The 24,785-nt window shown below is 38.9% G+C and overlaps 2 protein-coding genes across 2 annotated transcripts in view; one reads left to right on the top strand and one right to left on the bottom strand.

The window, feature by feature from the left end:
* LOC134542189 (transport and Golgi organization protein 1) overlaps window positions 1–2,721 on the bottom strand; it is a 37,251-nt gene extending 34,530 nt beyond the window's left edge. The window contains exon 1 of the mRNA XM_063386247.1: window positions 2,346–2,721. Within this exon, the coding sequence (XP_063242317.1) occupies window positions 2,346–2,445 (100 nt within the window). The 5' untranslated portion in view covers window positions 2,446–2,721. The remainder of the gene's footprint in view (window positions 1–2,345) is intronic.
* LOC134542190 (leucine-rich PPR motif-containing protein, mitochondrial) overlaps window positions 2,520–24,785 on the top strand; it is a 40,977-nt gene continuing 18,711 nt past the window's right edge. The window contains exons 1-15 of the mRNA XM_063386248.1: window positions 2,520–2,894; window positions 3,039–3,184; window positions 3,335–3,457; window positions 3,873–4,140; window positions 4,572–4,803; window positions 5,870–6,061; window positions 6,667–6,880; window positions 8,208–8,423; window positions 9,453–9,721; window positions 13,495–13,659; window positions 15,304–15,435; window positions 16,829–17,024; window positions 18,213–18,426; window positions 21,144–21,375; window positions 23,338–23,497. Coding sequence (XP_063242318.1) covers window positions 2,758–2,894; window positions 3,039–3,184; window positions 3,335–3,457; window positions 3,873–4,140; window positions 4,572–4,803; window positions 5,870–6,061; window positions 6,667–6,880; window positions 8,208–8,423; window positions 9,453–9,721; window positions 13,495–13,659; window positions 15,304–15,435; window positions 16,829–17,024; window positions 18,213–18,426; window positions 21,144–21,375; window positions 23,338–23,497 — 2,896 coding nt within the window. The 5' untranslated portion in view covers window positions 2,520–2,757. The remainder of the gene's footprint in view (window positions 2,895–3,038; window positions 3,185–3,334; window positions 3,458–3,872; window positions 4,141–4,571; window positions 4,804–5,869; window positions 6,062–6,666; window positions 6,881–8,207; window positions 8,424–9,452; window positions 9,722–13,494; window positions 13,660–15,303; window positions 15,436–16,828; window positions 17,025–18,212; window positions 18,427–21,143; window positions 21,376–23,337; window positions 23,498–24,785) is intronic.

Genomic DNA, 24,785 nt, shown 5'->3' with positions numbered 1-24,785 from the left:
GGGAGGAAAAATTTTCACATTGCTTTTTTTTTACTTTCTAAAATGATTTTAAATCATCTTTTAAGGCTGGGTTTATTAACTATGCAAGGGATGTAGCATCACAACCAATGCAACACGCAACAAACACAAGTAAATCACTGTAATTTCTGAAGCAGGAAAGTTGCAAGTTGCTACCAACCATATATAGGAAATATATTTCAAATTGTTAATCAGTATCAAAAAAAATTTATTTCCCGGACTTCATTTGATAATTTATGTTTATGGTAAAAAAATATGAAATTGTGAATAATTAAAAATTTCCTTTTCTTTCATCGTGAAAAATTTCAACACGAGAAAATGTGACGTATATAATAAAAACAACATCTTCGCCTTTTATTAACATAACCTCTGCGTCTTCAAAAGTTTTTGGAACGCTTCACTTCAAATACGGCAGGAGGAAACGCAGGCAGTTGAAAGTTGGCTCATGCGTGCGTTACGTTTTTATGACTTGCATAGTTGATAAACTGGTATTTTAAAACTAAGTTGTTGAACCTTTTTCATCTTGTGTTTCTAGAGAAGGTAATAAACCTGGTCTAAAGGGGTGTTGTGATACTTCAAAAGGTTTACCAGTAGTTAACTATTTTGAGTTTTTAGGGTATTTAAATTTATAATACGGTTACAATTTATGTGGGGAGAATTACTGGGTTCATAAGGGATAGCCCATTAATTAGTACAGATATATTTATTAGCAATGCCTACACCATAAATTTAATTACCGCACTCAAGATTTCTGTCCACAACAATTTGTCTTACAATGATCATTGAATCATTAACACTTTCCACTGGAGCTTGGCTCGACAGTGGCTCGCTCTTCTGTCCGCCTCTGTCTGCTCACTACCCACGCCGCACCGCAGTGCAGTCCCCAACTATCGCTCGTCGCACCCGACTAGCTCGCCAGGCCTTCACTCACAGGTATCGCCCCCTGATAGATCTTGTTCACTCAGCCAGGGCCACTTACCCTCTTCACCTTTCACTGATCGCATGGGTATTGCTAGTATCACTCCCCAAAAGCTCAAACTCTTTTTAAAGTGTTTTATGTAACTAATCTAACATAACATCCACATGATTTTATGCTGTTTTTAATGTTACCAATCCAAACACTTGTTAAAACTGTTTACTACTGGTAAACTAACAGTAATATAACTTCCTCTTAAAAAATTCAAAAATATTAGTAAATTAGAGATAAATTAAAAAAAAAACACACATTTTAGAATTTTGTTTTTCAGGTAAAGAGGTTTTTCTTCATAATTACCATTATTTATTCTCTCACAGTTAGCACACTAGTTGACCCAACAGGTAGGTATTCATCTAACATGGCAAGATTTTTTTATTGAAACAGAAATGAAACAACTAGAAAATAATATCTTCTTAGCAAAGAAAATACTTTAAATTTCACAAAAATGCCTTTACAGTTCTATTACACTACATGAGACTACTCAAAAACACTAATTTTTAGAATTTTAACTTTTTTCGAAAGAGTGCTCACTCTAGAAAATGTTTCTAGTTACAGAGACCATTAAAATTAATGTGAATGTGAATTTTTTTTCTGTAAAATGGCAAACGGTGTTATGGAAGTGTATTATTTTAGGCTGTCATTTTTGTTTCTAATAATGTTCACAGGCTTTCACGGCCATTGTCTGAAGTAGCTTGGCTTCTGGGTTGTAGCCGTGTCCTTGGCAAATCATTCACCAATGTTTTGGTTGACATTGCAGTCGCCATCATCAGGGAGCAGTTAAGTGGATAACTGCTCCCTGATGATGGCAACTGCATTATTAGTTTCTAGTTAACTCTTATCTCACACCACTACCATGCTCTCGTCTTATTTTATCTGCTTCATTGATTTCCCCACTACCCAAATAAACTATCATTTATTTTTGTTCTAAGGATCCTACTTGGAGTCATAGCTTAGGGATATTTAACATATGTCATGCAATGTCAAATATACATGTACATGCATTGCTATTTACAAAAATACAAACATGTTTACCTCCTTAAAATGCAATACATAAAGAGTATAAATATAAACTGAAAAATTAATTTTAGGTAAATGTTTATATAAAGAAAAATTTATTACATTATACAATAGTTACTAAAACATGTCAGACGATGACATGAAGTAACCATTAACATATTAAGGCAGTTTTAAAAGGCTGAAGATTGAGTTATGAATAAACCATTATTGTGTGATGACATAACATCAGAAAATTATAAAACATATGGTCATAATGACAACAATAAATCCTGACGTGAACAGAATAACACGAAGTAGGTTAGGTACAAATTGTGTATTGAATTCCTTGGTTTACCAGAACATTTCGGGTCTCCACACAATCTGAAATTGGAAATCCTGTCTTCTTTGCAGAATGTTAATGCAATCAAAATTATACCGATGAATACACGATTCATGGCAAATTGTTGATATTATTTTTGGGAACTACCACATCACCATTTACAAAAACATTGTCACAACGAAAATCCAGTACGCTCATCTGTAAAGAAAAGTAAATACAGCAGAAATGTTTCACAATTTCACATAAATGAATATAAGTTAACTTTCTTATGAAATAGTAATGAATCTTATTTAAATGATAAATATATAGATTTTTTGTAAATAAAAAAGCAAATGGTAAAATTTTTAATATAATATATTTAATTGCTAAATCTGCTGGCAATTCCGAATGTAATTCTTCAAATGTTTTTGAGGTCTGCTTTGAAAAAATGGCGTTCATCCTCAGGTCGTGGAAATTTATGCGGCATATCACGTGTTTTTCCAGAAATATTAGACAAATCTCTTTTAAAAGAGATATAGACGCCTTGCTTGCATCACAAGGACGAACGTCAGCATGTAACTTAAAGTAAGGAATCATTTTATACTTGATACGACCTTTGATACGCTCTTTTTAATAAATGCGTTTGCTTTTAACCTCGAAACGCCTCTGTGTAATCATCATTGGTCATATTTTTCTTGCTATTTAAGATCTTTATAAATTTGTTTGCAGTTATTTTGCAACCCAAGCAGCTCCGTCACAAGCCAACAATGGTAATTTGGAGAGGAGTTTGCGACGACTCGACCAGGATGCCCGGCGAGCTGGCCGCATCTCTAAACGAGAACTCGAAGACATCTTGGATGAGCTTCGACTCACGAGTAAGGACCACTTAGTTATTGTATTCCTTACTATATCGGATTTGATAAAGAGCCTGAATAAAATCTGTAAATAAAGATAGGTGTTTCAGCAAACTGTCGCGATGTGTGTCCACCTATAAAACTTTGTCAAGAGTATTCTGCCTGTTACAGGATCAGCAACGAGCAGCCAGTCACTGCTCATTATACGCTGCTGTGGGAACCTGGTACCAGAGGAGTCCCCAGAAGTCAGAACACGTCTTGTTGAAGAAATATGGAAAACTTTGGAGAACTTAGGTACCAGTCTAGCCTTTCATGCTGTATTGACTATGTGCTGCATGCGTTAGTTTAATTGTAAACTCACAATTGCGCAGAGTATGTGTGTGTCATGACTGTCCCATATTTTTTTGACTCCCAGAGTCTTGGTTCTGAACACTCATGTGGTGATGAGGCTGTGCCTACCATGGATCTTGCCCGGTTTTATTTAGGACTCATGATGTCTGAACGTATAGTCGGTACCCAAGTGTTGTGTTTGAATCTTGCTGGAAGATTCCGTTAGTTTGATTTTTTTATGTGCATGGTCTTGTAACGTAAAATTGTTTCTTGAATGTATAACTTTCCATCCACGTTGTTGTCGAGGGAATGATTTGCCATGCACATGTACTAGCTAGTAAAATGTTTTGCTAAAAGGATTTGATTGTTCATGTTGCAGGTGTCCCCATGGACGTGAGCCATTACAATGCCTTGTTAAGAGTTTACCTGGAGAACGAACACAAGTTCTCGCCGACGGAGTTCCTGGCGGACATGGAGAAGAAGGGCATTGAGCCGAACCGTGTGACGTACCAGCGACTCATTGCGCATTACTGCCAGCTGGGGGACATCGCAGGCGCCACCCAGATACTGGAGTTCATGCGGGAGAAGCAGCTGCCTGTTAATGAGGGTGTCTTCAACGCCCTCATCATGGGCCACTCCCGGGCTGAGTGAGTCGTCTGTTTCGTGGTTGTGAGACCACTTGCTGAGCTTAGAGCCTGTAATGAATTTTTGCATTAATGCTATGCATACTTTTCCTGTAAATTTGTTTATTTTTTTTCCTTTTTCTTTATGAATATAGTACATCGTAAATAAATATATCACCTGCTGCAAAATTGTTTTAATAAAAATGGTTATTAAGGTAATGACTTACAATTAATGAATTTCTAGAGAATTTTCATTGTTTTGATACATGATACAAAAAGTTTTGATACCAAAAGTATCGAATGGGTTTCGTGTCAGTTATCGGATCTGTTAAAGAAGTGTGTTGGTCATTGTCCCGATATCTGTTTTTATCGGAATATCCCATCACTAGTATAAGGTATCTGTGGTGGTGTCGGGACAGCCAGCCGGCTGAGCATGTGCGGACCGCTGTTGCCAGCGACATGGAGAGCGCTGCCGGCATCCTGGGCGTGATGCGGCAGGCGGGGCTGGAGCCGAGCGCGGACACCTACACCACGCTGATGTGCGGCCACGCCCGCCGGGGGGACCGCGGGGCCATCGAGCAGCTGCTGCGGGAGTGTGACGCCAAGGACATGTACTTCCTGGACAAGGACTACATGGAGGTGGTGTACGAGCTGGCCGTCGGCGGCCACCCCCAGCACGTGGACTTGGTGAGCGTCCGTCATCAGACGTCGGGACAAGATTATATAAGAGGAACCAAGCGACCTATGCATAACGTTAAGATTATTAAGTTATGGTTGTTATATTAAATCCAGCTAGATATTTTTTTCAATGCACTTGAGGTGGCAGCTTACAGTACAAGTTGCTTGGTTCTACCGTGTTTTATCGCAGAATCGTCGCACGCGCGTAATCGTCGCAACGATATTTTAGGCTGTCAAAATTGGGATTAAAAATAACTTCTCTCGTAAACGTCGCATGATGTTTTTGGTCCCGCTAGTAGATGCAGAGCGTTTTGTGTAGGAATCTTTTCCATATAAAACAATGTATTTCAAAGTAGAAATCTAATATATATTTGGTCATTACCACTTACTTAATAAATTAACGAAAAAATATGAAGTTGTTTGACGTGTAAATTTTCTTTTAAAGATGTGTTTAAACGTGGTATATAAAAGGAACCAAGCTACCTATGCATAACGCCAAGATTATTAAGTTATCCTTGTTGTATTGAATCTAGCTGGATATTTGTATCAGTGCACTGTAGCTGGCAGCATACGATACAAGTTGCTTGGTTCTATTTACCGTATGAACCCGAATAGAGGCCGACCCCTTCTTTTCGGGGGTCCCTTCATCGAAAAATAATAAATTTATTTTTCTTCTGCATCAGAATCACTTTCGCCAATTCGTGTTTACTACATCGTTGGCCGGCGCATAATATTCTAGCAGAATATCCATTTCATTATAATGGTAGAAACTCTCACCTTTAATATTTAAAAGTAATGAACGATAATGTTTTCACTTATGTCATTGGTTTTGGAATTATAATATTTATTTATTCTCTATATCTTTACAACAGTATAAATTTAATGTATTTAATAAAACATATTGGTTACGGTAAAATGAAACACAAATTGTTATTACCCATAGATAGTAAATCCATTCAAAATTTATTGACACATTGTTTCATATATGTATGAGTTTCACTGTTGAAAACATGTAAAATAAAGTTGTTTTTTTCCATCTCACTTTTGAATGCTGTGAGAGATGTTTTCTTTTCAGTTGATAGCCCGAATGCGGCATTCTGCGGGGTTCAACCAGGATGCGATAAACCTGATACTGCGACTGGTGAGCCAAGGACAGGAGGACATAGGCTTGAAGATGTTGAAGACCATGCCGAAGCCGTCCTCCAGCGACGGGCAGCAGTATCCTAGTGGTGGTTTCTTCATCCGACAGCTCGTCAAGGCCAGCAGGGTGGGCCTTATTTCACTTTGTTTTTTGTCACAGCGGTGTGGCTGACTCTTTCAGAGCAAGGATCGGCTCAGTGGTCGTGTCCCGGCATTAGGTATCCCTCGTGGCCCTTTGTAGGTGAATGTACTTAGAAGTCCGTCTGTCACTTGTGCTGTCTGTCCGTTTCTGCTCTACCTGACACCTTTGTTTATGCACCCTCCCGTATTGTGCGCTGCCCTTCTCTTGCTAAAAAGTGGGCCAAAGTTTGTCCAGGATACTGACGACTGGTATTGTGGTTGTCTCATTCTCTTAAGGTCTGACGATTTAAATCTACTTGTTTTAAAGCTGCAGTTTTACTATGGGATATCATTATACAGTAATTAGTAAGATAGTGCATACATACTTCACTTTTAAAAATATTCTCACCTTTATTTTCTAATTCATTTCAAAACATTTTATGTTTAAAAGCAGTTTTTAATTATTGATAAACAGTTTTGATGTTTTTTTCATTTATGTTGAATTTAACTTTTGATGGTCATTTTAAGGCTATTTGGAAGCGTTATGACCATTTTATGTAATGGTATGACAATAACTGCTAAGATGTGTGTTTTAACTGCATTGTGCTGCAGCCGGTCGAGAAAATCGTTTCACTGTGCGAAGAATTGGAGTCGGATGGCGACAATCCAAATGCTCTGCTCACAGCTACGGAAACTGCTCTTCGCGAAGGGAAAGTTCAGCTTGCTCCGCGTCTGCTGTCAGCACTGAAGGAACGAGGACATCCAGTAAGACAGCACTATTTCTGGCCCATTATGGTGGCACACGGAAAAGCAAAAAACGATGAAGGTATGTTTCCAGATTTTGTTAATTTTGTTGTACATTATTATGTATAATTACAAGGAAATTTTTGTCAAGGCAAAGTACTTAATCTTGTAAAATTGTAAAACCTTAATCTACATTACACTTTGCATAGTTAAGTACAGACCATTATGCTGGTAGGTTTTGAATTAACTTTTATATATCTGTGGTATGCTATGCACTATAATACCAAGCAATATACATATTTAATTTTTCATATATTCAGTCCATATTTTAGTAGTGTTATGCCATATTTTAACTATAGAAATTGAGAAGCCATTTTTAGATAGTATTCTGTTTATTTTAATGGTCAGAATTTGATGCATTTTGTGCTGAGTTATATACGTATACTATTAGTAAATGTTGATAGTGTAGAAAAAAATCACAGTAAAATTGACTTGGAATTTTCTTATATGCATTGCTGTTCCCCTCCTATTGTATATTGTGCCCCCCCCCCCCAGAACATCAGCAAACATTGTTAAAAAAAACCTGTTGGGTCAACATAGTGATTCTTAAACGTTTTAAAGTGGGGCCACATTTCACATCCTTTAATTAACTGTAGCAGCTCCAATATGCAAATTTCAGAGGAATGTGTTTTAAGAGTAGAGTCATTCAAATAACACATGATGATGTGTTAACAAAACGAGCGGTATAACCATAATGAAATGTTATTACAGAGTAACTATATTTATTTTTATACGTGGACATAGATTTTTTTTTCTGGAATACCACAGGATGTACCTGGAAATCTAGGCCGCACCAGTGTGCCCTGGTGCTTACTTGGAGAACCACTGGGTCAACTTGGAGAGATGTAGGGAAAAAAATTTGACTGAAAATATTTTGTAAAAGTTTAAAAATATTTTATTATTATGCAGTTTGTCCTGTTGTCGGAAATTTTGATGTGATTGTGCTGAGTATTATTTACAGAAATAAAATTGTTTTTACTTCAGTCAATTCCTGTAATAAGTTTTTCAAGGTTTACTTTTAGTAATTTAGAATTATTAAAATGGTAATATTATTTTTCTTAATAGGTCAGGTGCTAAATTTCTTAAAACTTATTGTACTGAAAATTTTTTTAAGAGGGTTTTACTGTATTATTATTAATTGTATTTAATTATTTGTTTTTAATGAATTTAATTTCATATTTGTGTTTTTAGTTGAGGAGAGGCTAAATGTGTGGTGGTATGCAAGGTACATACTTGAGAAAATACAGAGGTTGACCCAGTATTTACTAGCACAATTTGAAGGTGCTGGTTGACGGTATAGCTAATCGAGGTTGATTGTACTTGTTTGATGCTGGGCGTTTGCTGTGCAGGTGTGTTGATGGTGCTAACTCAGATGATGACGGAATTCGGCCTCCCGCCGTCCAACGAGACGCTGCGGGACTACGTGATCCCCAACCTGTCGGTGGAGGCCCCCCAGGCCGTGATATCGAAGCTCGTCAGCGCGGGCGTGTCCCCCGCCGCTTCCACTTGCGCCCTCGTGGTGAACCTCATCAACCAGGGCCAGCTCAGCAAGGCGGTTGAAGTTGGTGAGCTCTGCTGGTCGCGCTCCTTCTTTTCCATGTGTTGGGCGTGGAACTTTAAACTTTTATAATTTTAATTGCATTGTTTACGGAAAGTGGTAAACTCGCTTAAGGGTAGCACTGCATTTTTATGAACTAAAAATATGCGTAAAATGTGCCACCCATATGCGGGTGAATGCTGTCATTTAAACAAATTTATGAATTTCATAACGAGTGGGTGCTACAAATTTTCAAAAAAAAGTTTTCCGTCACAGCCTATGGGCTCAGGTTGATTTTTGAAGTATAAAGTTATTCTGGAAATATTTTCTAATCTTCTTGAACATTTTGTCAACTTAATGTGCATGACATTTTCTATGTTCTCACATATTCCAAAATTATCTATTGAACTTTTTTTCATATTCCATGCACCAAAATTTTTTTTGAATATTATTAATTTAATGCATCCAGCATTGAATAACTTAGAATGAATTTCATTCTATGCGTACTTTAATAGTTAAGTTACTAATTTTTTTTTTACCTTAAAACATTATATTTCATCCCTCGTTCTATAAAGTGGTCATTAATAATTTGTTTTTGACCAAGTTTTAAGATAATATTTGGAAGGTTTACAATAACTTTGAATGAATTTGATAGTTTTTTGTAGTGAGGAAGTTTTGAATTTATTTTTAAAACCTGCTTTTTCAACCCCTTGCAGGACTAGTTTGTCTCATTTAAAAAAAATTTCACCCTTAGTCTTATATAATTGTTAGGATTTTTACAATAAATTTTAATGGATTTCATACCACACCCGAACATTAAAATCCAGAACCACATAGGTAGCTCTTATTGTTGTATAACACTTGTATGTGTGTCAGTGGAGACCTCATATATATATATATATATATGTATATATATTTTTTTTATGTTTTTAGTAATTTTTGTTCTTTGTGTAGAATCTTGTTCAATATTTTAACTTTCATGTGTATTCTAAAATTGTTTCACATGTTAGTGTTGTGAAAGTGTGATATCTGTCAGCTGCATGTGTTTGTGTCCCAGGAAACATGAACCGCGCCTACTACAGCCCCACCATGATTCGCCGCCCGCTGGTGATGGCGTTCAGCGCCACCCGGGACGTGAAGTCGTTCGTCGCCCTGGTCCGCCTGGTGTACGAGGGCATCGACCGCGTGTCGGACCTCTCCGCCGGGGACGAGGACTCCCCGGGCCAGGCGGTCCCGGACCGCTCCGACCTCGTGGGCCAGATCCTGCTGGAGGTGGCCGGCTTCGTGCGCACCGATAAGCTGCAGGCCGTCGAAGCCGTACTGAAGGTAGCCGCGGGGCGGGGTAGCAGGCTCGCGTCCGGGAAGGCCCGGACTCGGATCCCGGGCAGTCCGTTCTGACGTACATTTTCTATTGTTTCCCCGAAGTCACTCCAGGAAAGTCCTGGGATGGTGCCTATGCTGCTGGCTATGGATGATTCTTTCCCCAATGTTCCTAATTTGTAATGTATACGGCCAAGATTATATAGTGAACTGCGATAACTAGAGATGGACGAGTTGAGGTTTTTTGGCTTAGAGTCGAGTCGAGCCGAGTTTAGCAATTCATATTTCGAGTCGAGTCGAGTTCGAGTCACAAAATTTTTGAAGAGGTCGTGTCAGTTCGAGTTTCATAATTTTATAATTTTTTGTGTCGAAAATGATAAATAAAATATTACTACACCCATTGATATAAAAATTGTGTATCCAAGTTGCATCTGCATTATTTAAATATTTTAAATGATTAATTAGCAAATCATTATGTTATTTAAATATTTTAAATGATTAATTCAAATCATTATGTTATTTAAATATAAAAAACCATGCTTTATTTCAACATTATTTCACAGTATCTTTAATGTAGCTATCCTAACCATATCAACCGTCCACAATGTTTTAAAGAATTTTTAATGCAGCTAACCTAACCTGTCGCGAGGCTCTTATCTCTGGCTCTCCCAGAATGGCCTTAAGCGTCAATCCTGTTTCCTGCCTGGGTGAGAAGGGATCGGCCTGACTGGCGCGAGTAACTTCTGGCTGGAGGTTCCTAAGAGGGTTAGGTAGGATTCTCCCCCACCTTGGGATGCCCTGAAAGTGGCTCCCAGTGTCCCTCGTCGAATGCCTACTTACGGGCTGCGGCTGGTTTGGCTCTGCGGTCTCCCAGTAGTAGGGCTGACCTGCTTGCTGGCTGGCAGGCGGGCGGCTGGCTAGCTGGCTGGCGGGCGGCTGGCTGGCAGGCGGGCGGCTGGCTGGCTGGCAGGCAGGCGGGCGGTTGGCTGGCTGGCTGGCAGGCGGGCGGCTGGCTGGCAGGCGGGCGGCTGGCTGGCAGGCGGGCGGCTGGCTGGCAGGCGGGCGGCTGGCTGGCAGGCGGGATAGGTCCCCGTGGAGCTCCCTCACCCCGAAAGGACACTCTCAGATATGCGGTACGAGATTTATTACGAGTACTCGCGGTTGGTACCGACAGCCTCCCGATACACACTAACTCGCGGACTCGGTTGTCTGTCTTCTGCCCTTGGCTGGCAGGCTCGGCTGCCAGCGAAGGCGCGGTGAGCGGTTGAAGGCGCGGTGAGCGAGGCTCGGCTGCCAGTGGTGCCTCGAGGGCACCGACTGACTTCCTGGCCCAAAGGCCGGCCTTATATACCCCTCCTGAGGGCCAGGGCGTGACGTAGGAAGGGCCGAGGGTTCCAAGAATCACGGGCGCTTCCAGGAATTCCAGCCGGCCTACGTGACTTGGACGGACCTCGGCTTGGTGGGTGAGGGGAAGGCGGGTGGAGGCGGCTGGGCAGACGGAGGTGGGTGAGGAGGGGGAGGCTGCGCGCGCACCCGCTCGGCCTGGCGAGAGAGGGGTAGGCGAGGGGTGGCGGCCAGTAGGCGGTGCTGGGTGAGGAGGGGGAAGCTGCGCGCGCACTCGGCTGGCCTGGCGAGAGAGGGGTAGGCGAGGGGTGGCGGCCGGTAGGAGTGTGCGCGCGCACCCAGCTGGTTGGCATGGCAACCAAATACGCGGCGCGGTCGCCCTGGCAACGGGCGACGCGGTGGTTGCCGGACGGTGACAGCTGTCGCTGCCGTCAGTGGCGGCGGCGCGCACACGTGTTTAGGAAGGAAGGGGCTGACGGCTTCGTGATTATAGACGTGCGCGGCACGTCGCACGTCAAACCTAATTGACCATAGTTATCATGAGTTGTCCAAAATAAACATTCACGGACACACTGCAAACGAAAAATATGGCGGCGTACAAATAAATACCGTTGCCTTGTTTATGGTATTTCCTTTTATCAACACCGCCATATTTATTTACAAAGAACAACAAAAAAAAAAGAAGATGTACGATCGGGAGTTTGGCTCTTTCGTCTGTGAAAAGAAGGCTTCCCGAGTTACGTAACTTTTTTTTCCGATCCACCGGCAGATCCCCACATGAACAAACAGCTCAATGGATATAGGCCTTGTCACATTGTCACATTCTCAATGTAAATATTGTAAATACACTTTCCGCGGCAAGATTATTCGCCCGGAACTTGTTACAACTACAAGAATATCAATATGTTTTTAAATAAATATTTCATGCATTTGATTTGGCGATCAGTAACTGATTGCCAAATAAAATGCATGAGCGTTGTTATTATTATTTTTTATTCAAACAATAAGAAAGTAATTTTATCCTAAACATTATTGAAACGCAGCGCTGCGTAGCGAAGCACAGCTAAATTTAGTTCCAAAATGCAAGGCTGGCTGGCCTTAACGCGCAGCCATTTTCACGCATCACGGCTTGGTGTTATTTACTAAATATTACAATTTAATTATTGTATTTTTTTATTATTAGGTTACGGAAATCTCTTGTTTATACGAGTTATTATAAACGGGGCACGATAAACGTGATGATTATTAATATATGTGCGTTGTGCAACAAATTTTTCTTCGGTGAAAATCCATTGACGTATTTTGTAAACAAATGCGGTACCGTATTTGAAGTAAACACAGGATGAAAAACAAAATGAAAACAGTGCACACTGTTTTCCAAGCATTTTTTTTTTTATATAAAATGGTCATGTGACATAATTTTGTCCTATAAACTGTCGCCACTATCGACAAAATTACGTTACGACGTCACGTTCATAAATGAAGGTAGGCCTAGGTTTGGTTGCACTTGTACCTATTATAGCGCCGTAGCACGGTAGCGGGCAAGGTTAGGTTTGCACGGGATTTGTTTTGTTTAAAGGTCATTATCAATTCTTGGTGTAATAATGACTTGGCGAAAACGTTAAGACAACCTATAATAAAGTGATATAATGTCACGATGCTGGTACTTAACTCGAAACGTGTTTCGAGTCTCGAACTTGATAAAATATGTGACTCGGTTTTCGAGTCGAGTCAATCTGACCCAACTCGGCTCGGCTCGACTCGATAAACCAAGACTCGACCCATCTCTAGCGATAACATTGAAAAGCGTGCGGAAACACCACTCGACACCGAAAGCCAAGTTAACGCACTATGTAACACCAAAATGCAACATTTATATAATGGTAGAGGTCTGCGAGTACTCGAAAATCGAGCTCTAGCCGAGTACTTACTTCAAGCTCGAGCTCGGCTCAAAAAAATTGTTATGCTCGAAAATTTCAAGCTTTAACAGCAGCAGGTTATTTGGGCGGATAGCATTGTGACGGTGTTTTACTATTTATGGAAAAAAATACAGTAAAACTCTAAAGGTATTTGACAACCATCAATGGGGCTGCAGTGAAATGTTCAGTACGTTCAAGCTTTGCCTTGTTCATCTTTATGATAAACATTTTTTTTTTATCTCAGTGTAATTATGTTTGTAGATGATAACCATCGATTTCTCACTGTAAAAGAATTTTCATCTCTTGTAAAATTAGCTTTGTTGTTTTCTCTCTTTTTTCTTTTTTTTTTCTTGTCTGCTGTCATGCCTTCATTCCCTCTTCCTGTTTACGAATCCCTTGTTCCCTCTCCATATCCCTCGCTGATTCTCACTTCAGCATCTTTCCGTGCGTCTGAAGCCCTGTTCTGTGCCGGTGACCTGCTGTCCCGACTGCAGTGTTGTTTCAACGTGTGCGCAGGCTCTGGTTGCCGAGGGGCTCAGCATCAGCAACAGCTCAGCGGAGATACTTCAGGAGAAACTGGGGGAGCAGTTGACCAGCGAGATATCAACTCTCCTCGGTAAACTGACGTCAGGAGATCTTGTCCCAGTAGCCATTACCAGGCAGTCAACTACTCCGCAAATGGTGCGTAGGTCTCCAATTATTTACCCTAAAAAATGTTGTGTTTGTTCTGTTTTAAATTTATGTCTTATATACATTTACTAGCAATTTTCACTCGCACAACTAGTCAATATTGTAACACTGTAAGAAAAGTATGGGGTCAATTCCGAATAAGCAATACACACAATAAAATGTCATAACGAAACCAATCATTGTTTTTGAATTTGTAACCAGACTTATTTAAAGAATAGACTAAAAACCCTCGTGCTACGAATACAAGAAAATAGCTGTAATTGATAAGGCAGGTAACTTAATAACTTAAAATTGTAAAACAATAGAAAATTAATTTTTAACCCGAGCATCTTATGATAATTCATATTTATCATGAAAACAAAATAAATTGGGAATAATTTGATTTATAAGTGTTATTTTCTTTCACTGTGTGAAAATTTTACAAGTGAAAATGTGATGTAGATAGTAAATAGAACATTGTTGGCTGCTATGCACAAAACATCTGCGTCTATTAACAGTTTTCGGAACAGCTGTCTGATATGCAAGCCAAAAATCAAAAAAGTTGGAATGTTAACCATTTTTGCCTTGCGTAGATTATGTACTGGTACTCTAAAATGTGATTGCTAAAAACTTTGATTCTTGCATCCTTACGTAGTTTTTCAACCAAGCCTAGCTAGGTGAGAAGGAGAATAAAGTACAGGTGCACCATCCTTTATCCGAAATTCCAAAATCCGAACAGCTCTAAAATCCGAAATTTTTTTCGAAACTTTAACGTCCGCGATATTGTTAGCAGTTGTGTGGCAAACTCAAGTCGCGATCACGTGACTAGTGCGAGCGAGTGACTTGGCAGCACTGCGTGAGCAAGGCAGCATGCAATTTGGCAACGCCGAGGCGCTGTGTTTACCGTTTGTCCGGCAAACTAGCGCCAGTTACAGCTTGCTGCTTGGCTACGATAGGAGTTGTTTTATCGCGTTTAGTAGTTAACCGTGTTACGCGAACGTGTTGCCATATTTGAAGACGGCAATGGCAAAAAGGCATTCCGATATGAAGATGGGTGGTAGCGAAAAAAAACGAAAACACAACATTATCAATAACTCAGAAGGGGGAATTATTGCGGAAACTAAATCAAAAAAAGTGACACTTCAAGAGGCATTTAAAAAGGCCATCATTCGTGCTGCTTCATCTCAGAAGGAATATCCTGCTCCCGGCCGATCACGAGACGTACGAGTCGACGGCGACATCGGCAGCGATGACGACGCACCATAAACATTCTCCAGATGTTTTACAGTATCAGTTGTTAAAAATAAATTATTTTGGCGATTGTTTCAGGTATTTATTTATGCTGCAGTCTTTATTTACGTTATTTACTTTGTTGTTTTTTGTACTATGTTGCTTGAAATCCTTAATAAATCTGACATAACCTAACTTGGCTTTACTAGGCCTCCTGTATTAAAATTCCGAAGTCCGAAAAATTCCGAAATTCGGAATGCTGCTGGTCCCGACCATTTCGGATACAGGATTGTGCTCCTGTACTATGATTATAGAGTAAACGTGGCAGTTCCGTGGGGTTAAGCCACATTGGTAGTGTTGTGCATAATTTTTGTGGTGTTGAATGTGGAGTAAGATTGGTGGTGAAAGTGGAATTTCCACTGGCAGGACGAGGCCCAGATCCAGCGCCTGATTGCCCATTACGAGGGAAAGGGGGAGTCTCCACACGGCTTGCAGAGGCAGCTGCTCTCACTTTATTGCCGGGTCAAGGACTTGGAGAAAGCAGATAAGCTGTTTGAGGTGCGTGCAGTGTGTGTGTTTTTTCCTTTCTTTCTCTCTTTCCTCTCCCAATAACTTTATGAACTTGGCTACCATCTCTTGCTGTAAACAATATTGTGGACATTATTTGTGAGTCCAAGCAAGCAACTGGTCATGCTTCAGAACACCTCAAAAGCTCAGTGCTGTAGTGTGAGCGTACATTTCATGTTTTTTTTTCTTTCTTTCAAATCTTTGAAATGTAGATGCCTTTCTAGAGTGATTGTGTGAGGTAGCGTGTGTACGTTATCAGATCACTTAACTTTGTGGTGGGGGATTAACCTATTATATTTATTAACTCAAAATCTGTATGTTTCATAAAAATAACAGCTTACATACTTAAATTGTAATGTTTGGTTTTAAAAAATCTGCAGTTGCTTATTTAGAGAAGTAATTTTTTTTTCTTAAAATTAGATTTTACTCTTCCTTCTATTCTACAGAATTGTTTACTTGTCATTTGAAAAAGTTTAAAAATTTGGTTACGTGAATGTTAATTGATGTAATCTTCAAATGCTGGTATTTGCATTGCACTTATTCAAATAATATTACTAATAAGAAATGGCAGGTCTCTGGAGTGAAGGCCTGTAGATGTACTCATTATACTCATATGTAACCTCATGTCACATTCTTGACATGCAGCTCGCTGGAATGCAGTGGTAAAGAATATTTTGATTCCTCCCGAGCTAATCTGTTAGCTGTTTGCAAAGCCGTAATTGTTTCCACTTGTGTGGGAACTTCAGACCTAGAAAGAAAGATATGACAACAGTGGTAAGACATTGGACTCGCCTAATGGGCTGGAATATCCTGATTGTTCCGATGTTTGCCGAAATCACCTTGGGCCATGATCAACTCTTTTCCTGATATATACCTGTGGGGAATATTTATGGGTTTTTTTAAACACAAATCTCAGTTAGTGAAAAATAAACTTGGACTTTGAATGGTCAAGGTTCAATTAGTGGTTGTTACTCGGCAGTCGGCATGCCTTTATTACAGCTATCAACTTGGTTCAGTATGCAAACAGTGATGGCCGCAAGGTAGGTGATTAAAGTAATAAATAAATACAAATATATATCACCTTGGTCTGAAGTTATGAAAAAAATATGTGAAATATCGGTGAAGGTTGTATATCTTATTTGGATGATGCAAGGTGAGCTGTTAAATCACCTGGAACTAGAAACCACACAGGAAGTGATACATGCGGAGAATGATGATGTAACTTTCCAAACCTGTTGTTGACATAAGTTTTCTGAACACACCAATTCTAATTCACATATATATATTTTTTTAATATACTCCAGAGAAAAAACAAAACATTCCTGCATCCCCCAATTGCATGTGAAGCTAATAAATGCGTTTGTGTGTTTCTACCCGATTTTAGGAGCTTAAGCAAAGTGACTTTGTGTTCACATCTGCCATATACTCCATGCTCGTCGACCTGTACGTGTACCACGAAGACCTGGAAAGGGCCCTGGGGATTTTGAAACTGATGAAGGAGAAGGAGCCCGACGCGACGCTGAGCGACATGAAGGTGGTCAAGCTAGCGACGCTCATGGTCAAGAATGATAAGGTCGAAGGTAAGCTTGAGTAGTTGGCCGTAGTGCAACATCGCCAGAGTTCGTGAAAGATAGAGCTTGGGATGTGTTGTGAAAAAATAGTCACTAAAGGAAAAGTGACTGCCAAATTGACAGCATATGCCTCACAGGGACACAAGGAAATCGCTCGCATTAAAAGCATGTGATCCTTCATGTAAATTCTTCAGGGATGTTAGCGTTTTCGACCCCAATGAAATTGGATCCACATACATAACTGTGGATTTTGTACAGGCAGTTAAATTATGTCGTGTGTTCTTAAGGAACTTGGCGACAGTGCTGAATAGTTTAAAAGAATTGCAAGGAAAGGTTTATTTAAAAAAAAAAAACTGTTGGTTGATGATGGGAAAGCAGACGTAGTGTAAGGTTTTTCTCGGCATACAGCAATGTTCTCAGTGACAAACATCACAATCCAAAACAAGAAAACCTGGACTTGTTAAGTAAGATTTACTTTGCGAGGAAGAGCACAGAGTAAATACAAGGAAATATTAACATTCATGAAGTGATCTTTTTTAATGTGATTATTTTTTGTATCTAAATTTTAACGTTAACTTTAAAATTTTGAGACTTTTGTTTATTAAAACTATTTTGTCGCAAAGTTGAAAAATAAAAATAAACATAACACCAAATTCTGTTATTGAAAGAAGGCTTGTTGTTGTTTGAAAACACAGAAAAATTAATGTTCCTACCTATAGCCTATATAATTTTGAATGAAAATTTTGAGATGAGAATTTTGGAATTCTTTTTCCTAAGGAAACGTAACTGAAAGACAACCATTGTTGTGTCAACCATTTTGTCATTAAGTTTTTTTTTAAATATTTTTTTTATTTATATTAAGAATTTGGGGTCTTTTTGATCGTAGGAAACAGTCAAGGGAATGCTTTGTTATTTATTAGTGACTACTTAACTTTTTTTTTCATTGGAATTATGTAATTTGTAATAAGAATAAATTTTTTTTTTCTTTCTTTCGGAATCTGTACAACTGTAATTATGATCTCAAATTAACATCATTTTACAGTCTAAGAAAAATCGGCAGATAGGAAAATTGGAAATATGTCTGCTAAAACTCGTTATAATTGTGGATAGTACGCGAAATAATCATTGTAACGTTGACAATCTGGGTAGTAGCAGTCTGGTAGATCATGCGTGTGGGGGCTCGGGGTATGCCCGCAGACGCCCTGGCGCTGCTGCAGGGGCAGCCGGAGGACCGGAGGCAGGAGGACCGGAGCTTCCCCTACAGCACGGCGTGCTGGCGGCTGCTCAACGCCCTGGCGGAGGCCGGCCGCCCCGACGAGCTCAAGCGCATCTTCGACGTCCTGGTGCAGCGCAAGTTCGTCGAGGTCAGCAACGTGCTGCTGGGCCCGCTCGTCAAGGTCCACATCGTCAGGTACTGGCGCCCTCCGTCTGTCGGCCCTGCGGCGGTAACCTTGTTATCTCCTGCAGCGACTCGAAAAGAGTTGCCAAGGGAGATAGGGTGGGTTTTTCTTTTTATCTTGCCGGAGTTTTGTGTACAAGACGCCAATCAGCGCTCACTGCGTTGTTGCCAAGGGCTCGGTCGCCTGTGAGCCTCGGGTCGCCTCTGCCTGTGAATCCCGTGTTTCCTGGGGCCTAGGAGTTATGCAACCTCTTGGACTCCTGTGTATTGCTGTCGTCCTGCCTTTTAGGGAATTCTGGTTAGGTAGGGATTTCCTACCATAACATCCCTGTTCTCGGAACTTGGGTTTGTGTAGGTTCTCCCTGATTCCTCGAAAAACGAAGTCACTATCGTAAGTGATGGGATAGTTCCTAACGACAGGTTATGATCTTTTTTTTTTTTTCAGTTACATGAGAATTAAATAGTGTTTGTCCATCTATAATGACCTCGTCAACGAGACCTAAATACAATGTAAACTTTATATTATTTGTTAACAAAATTGTTATGAAGACATGAGTAATGTTTTTTTTTTCTTTTTTTCTTTTTTTTTTCCTTGATTCAGTTCTTTTTATTTAAATTAATTGTGTTCTTGGTTTTAGGTTAACCTTCACACATTTTCCAGTCTCACTAAAAATAGGGCATGTCCTTATTAATACTAGTGTGTTTATTTGTTAAATGTGTTTTATCAACGCCCCACCATGCCATAATCCAAACACATTAAAGTCACCTAGCCCCTACAGTTGCTTCACGTCTCACTACATGGCAGGAGCAGCACTGTGCCGACATCATGTGGCATACCAATATCTAGTATACATAATAACAACTTTTTTGACTGGTTCAGTATTTAATAAAGGCACACCAATAATGCTTGAAAAAAATGTAAATATTTGTTCACAAGAGATTTAGTAAATTATAAATAATAAAAACCAATATGTCAGTAGCAACATACCAAAGCAATTGCAAGTTATGTTCTTATAATTATGGGTGATTTATGAAACCCCCAAGTTAACAAGAGGTCAGTTAAAAGTGTTTATTAACAACACATGGTATCTTGGTTGACTTATAAGTAGGGCCCCCTGAAAGTGGTAAATAAAATTTTCAGATTTTGTCATTAAAAATTACCAAAAGCGGTGTTAAAATTCACTTTAAAACACAAAAGCAGTGCTAAAATTCACTTAAAAACACAAAAGCGGTGCCAAAAACTAAAAAAAAAATAAGTGTGTGTTACCGTAAATATATCTGAAAATTTTTAAGTTAAATAATTTTACTTGAACCTACTCATTACTGAATACCCTAAACAAATAGATTACATATATTTATATGACAAACTTTTGATTTAGACACTGATTATTAGTTCGTTCCCATAAACTAATCTGGAAAACTATTAATCCCTTTAACAAAATCGAGGATGCACCACAACGCCGAAATGCCAAATTGATCACGACAGCTAGAAAACTGCTGTTTACCACAACGCCGAAAAATGTAGGGCTGCCACAAAGGTTGGGTTAGGTTAGACTAGGTTAGGTTAGGTTAGGTAAGGTAAGGTAAGGTTAGGTTAGGTTTGATTGTGGTATTTCGGCATTAAGGTACATTTAAGAAACACACACAAATTCATTCAGTTGTTATTTCAGCGTTGTGGTCAATTTTGACATTCGGCGTTACGGTATTTCCGCGTTGTGGTAATGACCCAACAAAATCTATGAAACCTGTTGGCCAACTAATTATCATCGTCACACCATTCGAAAATTAATGTTTGTTTACATTTTTCCGCCTTTTGGCGCGATTTAAAATGCTTGTGCCTGGTTCGCCCGATAATCTGCTTGATACTACGACGCTGTTCCAACTATATGCAACCGCCCCCGGCTGACGTGATATGGCCACTCACGTAAGGCTGTTCCAAACACCGTTCGCCCAATCATCTGCTTGCTTTTGTATTTATCCGGTGTCGCTGTTCCAAGCTGACGTCAGTGCCCAGAGCGGTGTGCGTACGCTTTAAAACTTCGCCTGTTTGTCTTATCTATCCAAACATTATGTCGGAAAGGAAAATAAACGCCGTAGTTTTGCGTATTTTTACAGTATATTTTTGGGTTTAACATTATAACGTGAGCGTGTGTAAGCTTTTGTTTGCTTTAGTGCATTTATGATTAATGTTTGGCGGCCATGTTGTGGTGTTTGTTTACCATTGACGAGACGAGTCTTTTACCCAGTATTTAAATTTCGCGTAAAAAAACTGTGATTTCGCGTTTTAATACAAAATTTCGTGTGAAAACGCTGTGTTATGGCGATTTCGCGTAAAAACTGTATTTAACGGTGATTTCGCGTTTATCGTCGTAACAGGCCTCTACTTATAAGTTATAACATAACATTATAAGTAGTGATTGTATCAACAATGATGTTAATGCTAATGAATATGGACTTTTTTTTTTCCCAGTCCTGAATGTGCGGGTGTACAAATAATTGTGTAATGTATGGTATTTTTTTTTATTAAAGAAGTTTTTTCCCTTGGAAATCCAGTTAGTCAAAGTATATTGTTCTGATGGTGGTAAGCAGGGTCTTGACATATAGATTTATTATGTGGTTTTCATTGAGGTACTAGAGTGTGATTTCTATAAATGGTATCAGGGAGGAAGTGGTGATTCGTGTGGTCTCCTGCGGAGGAAGTGGTGATTCGTGTGGTCTCCTGCTGGCAGGAATGAGCTGGGAGATGCCATGGCAGAGTTTGAATGGTGCTGCCTCAACTACCGCCTCACGCCGTTCAAGAACGATCTGACGCGGAAGCTGATCGAAGCGGAGGACGCGGCGTCGCTGCAGAAGCTGACTGACCTGAGCACGCAGGTTCACGGGGAGGTCAACAGTCTGTACGACCTGGTGTTCGCATTCGTAGAGTGCGGCAGGATCAGACAGGCTCGCAAGATTCTCGAGGTATGTCGGCCCTTCCGTCTCACCAGTAACTGTTCGTTGCGGGGTTATTTCAAACACTAAATACGTAGTAACTAATGTCTCCTACAGTTGTGAGATTTCATTTTAGAGATATAGAAGTTGCAAATTTTTGGGTCATGTCAAGTCTAGTTCAGTGGTAATATCTTTTAGTCGAGCCGAGTCGAGTCCACGCTTCATAATTTTTTAGTCAAGTCAAGTCAATTTTTAAAAAAAATTGCGTCAGCTTGAGTGGTTGCAGAAATTATAGGTCTTCTAAGGAAAGTAAAATTGTGTGGTTTAGTGAATTTAATTATGAGAAAACATTGATAGTAACTTTAATGATTTTTTTTTCTGTCTTTTTGAATGATTTTAACCTTACAATTTCATTGATTGATAGTATTTTCAAGAATAATATCACAATTGTTTTTTTTATCTGGCTGATTATGTTTTCAAATTGTTTACTAGGAGTTTGTGATACCTAAAGTAGTTTACCAGTAATTCACCATTTTGAGTGGTTAGGTTAAGTTAGATAAGCTACATTACAAATTAAGTTAGCTACATTGAAAATATTTTAAAATATTGTGGACTGTGGGTTACATAATGTAAATTATGTACATTAAAAATTGTTAAATTGTTTAACTAGTTTTTTTTAGCTTCTATTAGCTACTGCAAAAATATTATAAATTAGTAAGGACACTTGTACGGGTTAAAATAGCTAACTTTTAATATGTTGTTCTTAATTAATATTATTTAACAGTATTTTTTTACATATATATTCCAACTTCTACCAACTGTTTTCACAATTTAATGCCAGTTTTAATGCACCTAATCTAACTAATCGTTAAAATGGTAAGTTACTGGTACGTATACTACTATTATTATAGTGCCCTCTTATAGAAAGACTTGAAAACATATCAGGAAGTAACAAAAATTTGATTTTTGAATTTTCATAGACAAAAGACTCTTCTTCAGAATTTCATTCATACAATTTAATTTTTTTTTTAGAAACCCTTCAAATTCAAAAAAGGGCTCAGTGCAGAATATCCAGCATAATTGTTACATACTCAAAAATACACTTTTCAGACTTTTTTTTTTCATATATTTCCCTTTAAAAATCTTCTTTTTTCTCCTTCAAGTACTTTTTGAAATGCCATTAAATGGACGTGCCAAAAATCATAAGCATAAACTATAACATTATAGAAATGAAAAATTTAAACAAACAGAAAATAACTCTCTATTACTTTTCTTTTTTTCTGCCATTTATTGTTGGTAACGAATGTCCCAACTTCAAAAACGCCAATACTTAGTGGGCAGTTTCAAACATCACGTCAAGTAATTCTTTACAAAAAAAAAAATATTTTTTTACTTTCGTATTTGGTTTGCAATGTAACAAATCTATGACGTACTCCGGGCCATTCCAGAATCATGTCTTTTCCAGTGTTCTGAAATGCAAATAGCAGAATAAACATTTGATGTTTTTTAAGGAATGTAATTATGTAAAGTGAACTGTACTTTAAGAAAACTGTGATAATGTAAAGTACTTTAAGAAAACTGTGATAATGTAAATTTGAGATTATGCTGTATCTTGTGATCTTGTCAAGAACAATAAACTCAACTGTCGAGTCGTGCTCGACTTGGCTCGGGTTTTTGAGTCTCAACTCATCTCTAGTGGTGGTGATTTTTTTTTAATGTTTTATTATTATAATAAAATAACCAGAATGTGTAAGAAATTGAAGTTTTAACTTTGTAACTCATTGCAGCATAAATTTGGCAAGCCTTTGGTGTTAGTCTCGAAATTAAAGCACTGATTTGATAGTTAGGGGGGGGGATATTTAAGATTTGATCACTGGCCAATGATATCTGAGTTGCTTTCTAGATATTTAGTTGCAAAGTTGGAGCTGAGAGGATTTGGTATTATAAGCAAGCCATTTGAAATGACTGTTTGGTACCGCTGTGTGTTTGCAGACGCCAGGCTTGCGTAGTCGATACAGTCGCATGAACGCGATATGTGAGCACTACACCCAGGAAGGCAGGGTGGAGCATCTGGAGGGACTGGCTGAAGCTACGCGAGACCTTTCACACATTGATCGTGCCCACATATACTTCCACCTGTTGAAGTCCTATTGTGAGTATTCTGACCATTACTGACCATGGCATCATGATCTAGTATGTTCATTCTGAACTTTTCTTTGCCAAGGTGTATTCTGCGGCCAGGGTCGTAACTAAGGGGGGGGGGGGGTGAAGCGGGGCATACGCCCCGGGCGCAAAGCTGTGGGGGGCGCCGAAATCGCTTGCATTGTAATTCTTACTACAACTGGTAACTGGTAAAAAATTTTTTAACTTGCATGCCAGGAATGTCTAATCTGACTTACAATATAACGTCTCAACATATTTAATGAACAAGTCTAGTGATTATACGGACTACTTTATGGACATAGTTGGGTTCATGCATGGAAGTTACAGTAGCACAGAAACTGTTACATGTAGGTATGGAAAATGCTTAAATATCACCATTTTTCCGTGGGAGGGCCCCCGGACCCCCCACTTTATTGGTGTGGTATGTTCAAAAAAAGTTGGGGGGGGGGGGGGTGCCAGAGACTCTAGTTGCGGCCCTGTCTGCGGCCCCCTTATTATCTTCAATTTTTTGTGAATTGTGAAGAACCTACTTAGTTGTTGAAGAACATTAAAAATTAACCAATTCTAAACAAACATTATAAAAAAATTTTTGAAAAAACTACCAAACATTACTGGTTTAATAATTTCAAAGTTTTCTCTTCTGCATAGTCATATAATAATTTTTGTTGGTAACTTTATCACACACATTTGTAGAGAAACAAGTTCATGTAATAGTAAAGTTGTTTGGGTAGCAAAAACATAAAAATTTCAGAACATTTTTTATTCTCCTTAAAGAAGTTATTTCTTTGACACTGATTATGTAATGACATTATTTTACCTTACTTAACCCATAAAACTTAATGACATTTGTGACTTCAGTTATTTTAAAATTTCCTTACTTTTCCTGACCTTTTGTTACTATGAACGTACATATAGCTGAAAATTAAATTTACTAATGTAAAAATATTATATCTCTCTTCGATGGCAAGTTATGAAGACATATAACACCATTAAAATAATTTGGAAAGGACTTGACTATGCCCTGTAATAAGAAACCATACTTGCATGGCCTGAAAAGTTTTTGGAAAATCATATGTAAGGGTAACCAATATCAGTATGGTTGAATTGGAATTCAAATATGGGTCTTTTAAATGTTTGTTCAGTGTTTCACTACGGCATCGCCTTCCTTGTACAGGAAATGTCCTACCTCCGTATTCTTCATTCTATATTATTTTACTTTAGATAATGCTAATGTGCTATAAATTTAATTTATCTGTACGTTTTGTATACTTTTCCGT

The sequence above is a fragment of the Bacillus rossius genome, assembly GCF_032445375.1.
Source record: "Bacillus rossius redtenbacheri isolate Brsri chromosome 4 unlocalized genomic scaffold, Brsri_v3 Brsri_v3_scf4_2, whole genome shotgun sequence".
Classification (NCBI taxonomy): Eukaryota; Metazoa; Arthropoda; class Insecta; order Phasmatodea; family Bacillidae; genus Bacillus; species Bacillus rossius.
Note: the sequence above shows the minus strand (reverse complement) of the source record. Positions and strands in the feature narration are given on the sequence as shown.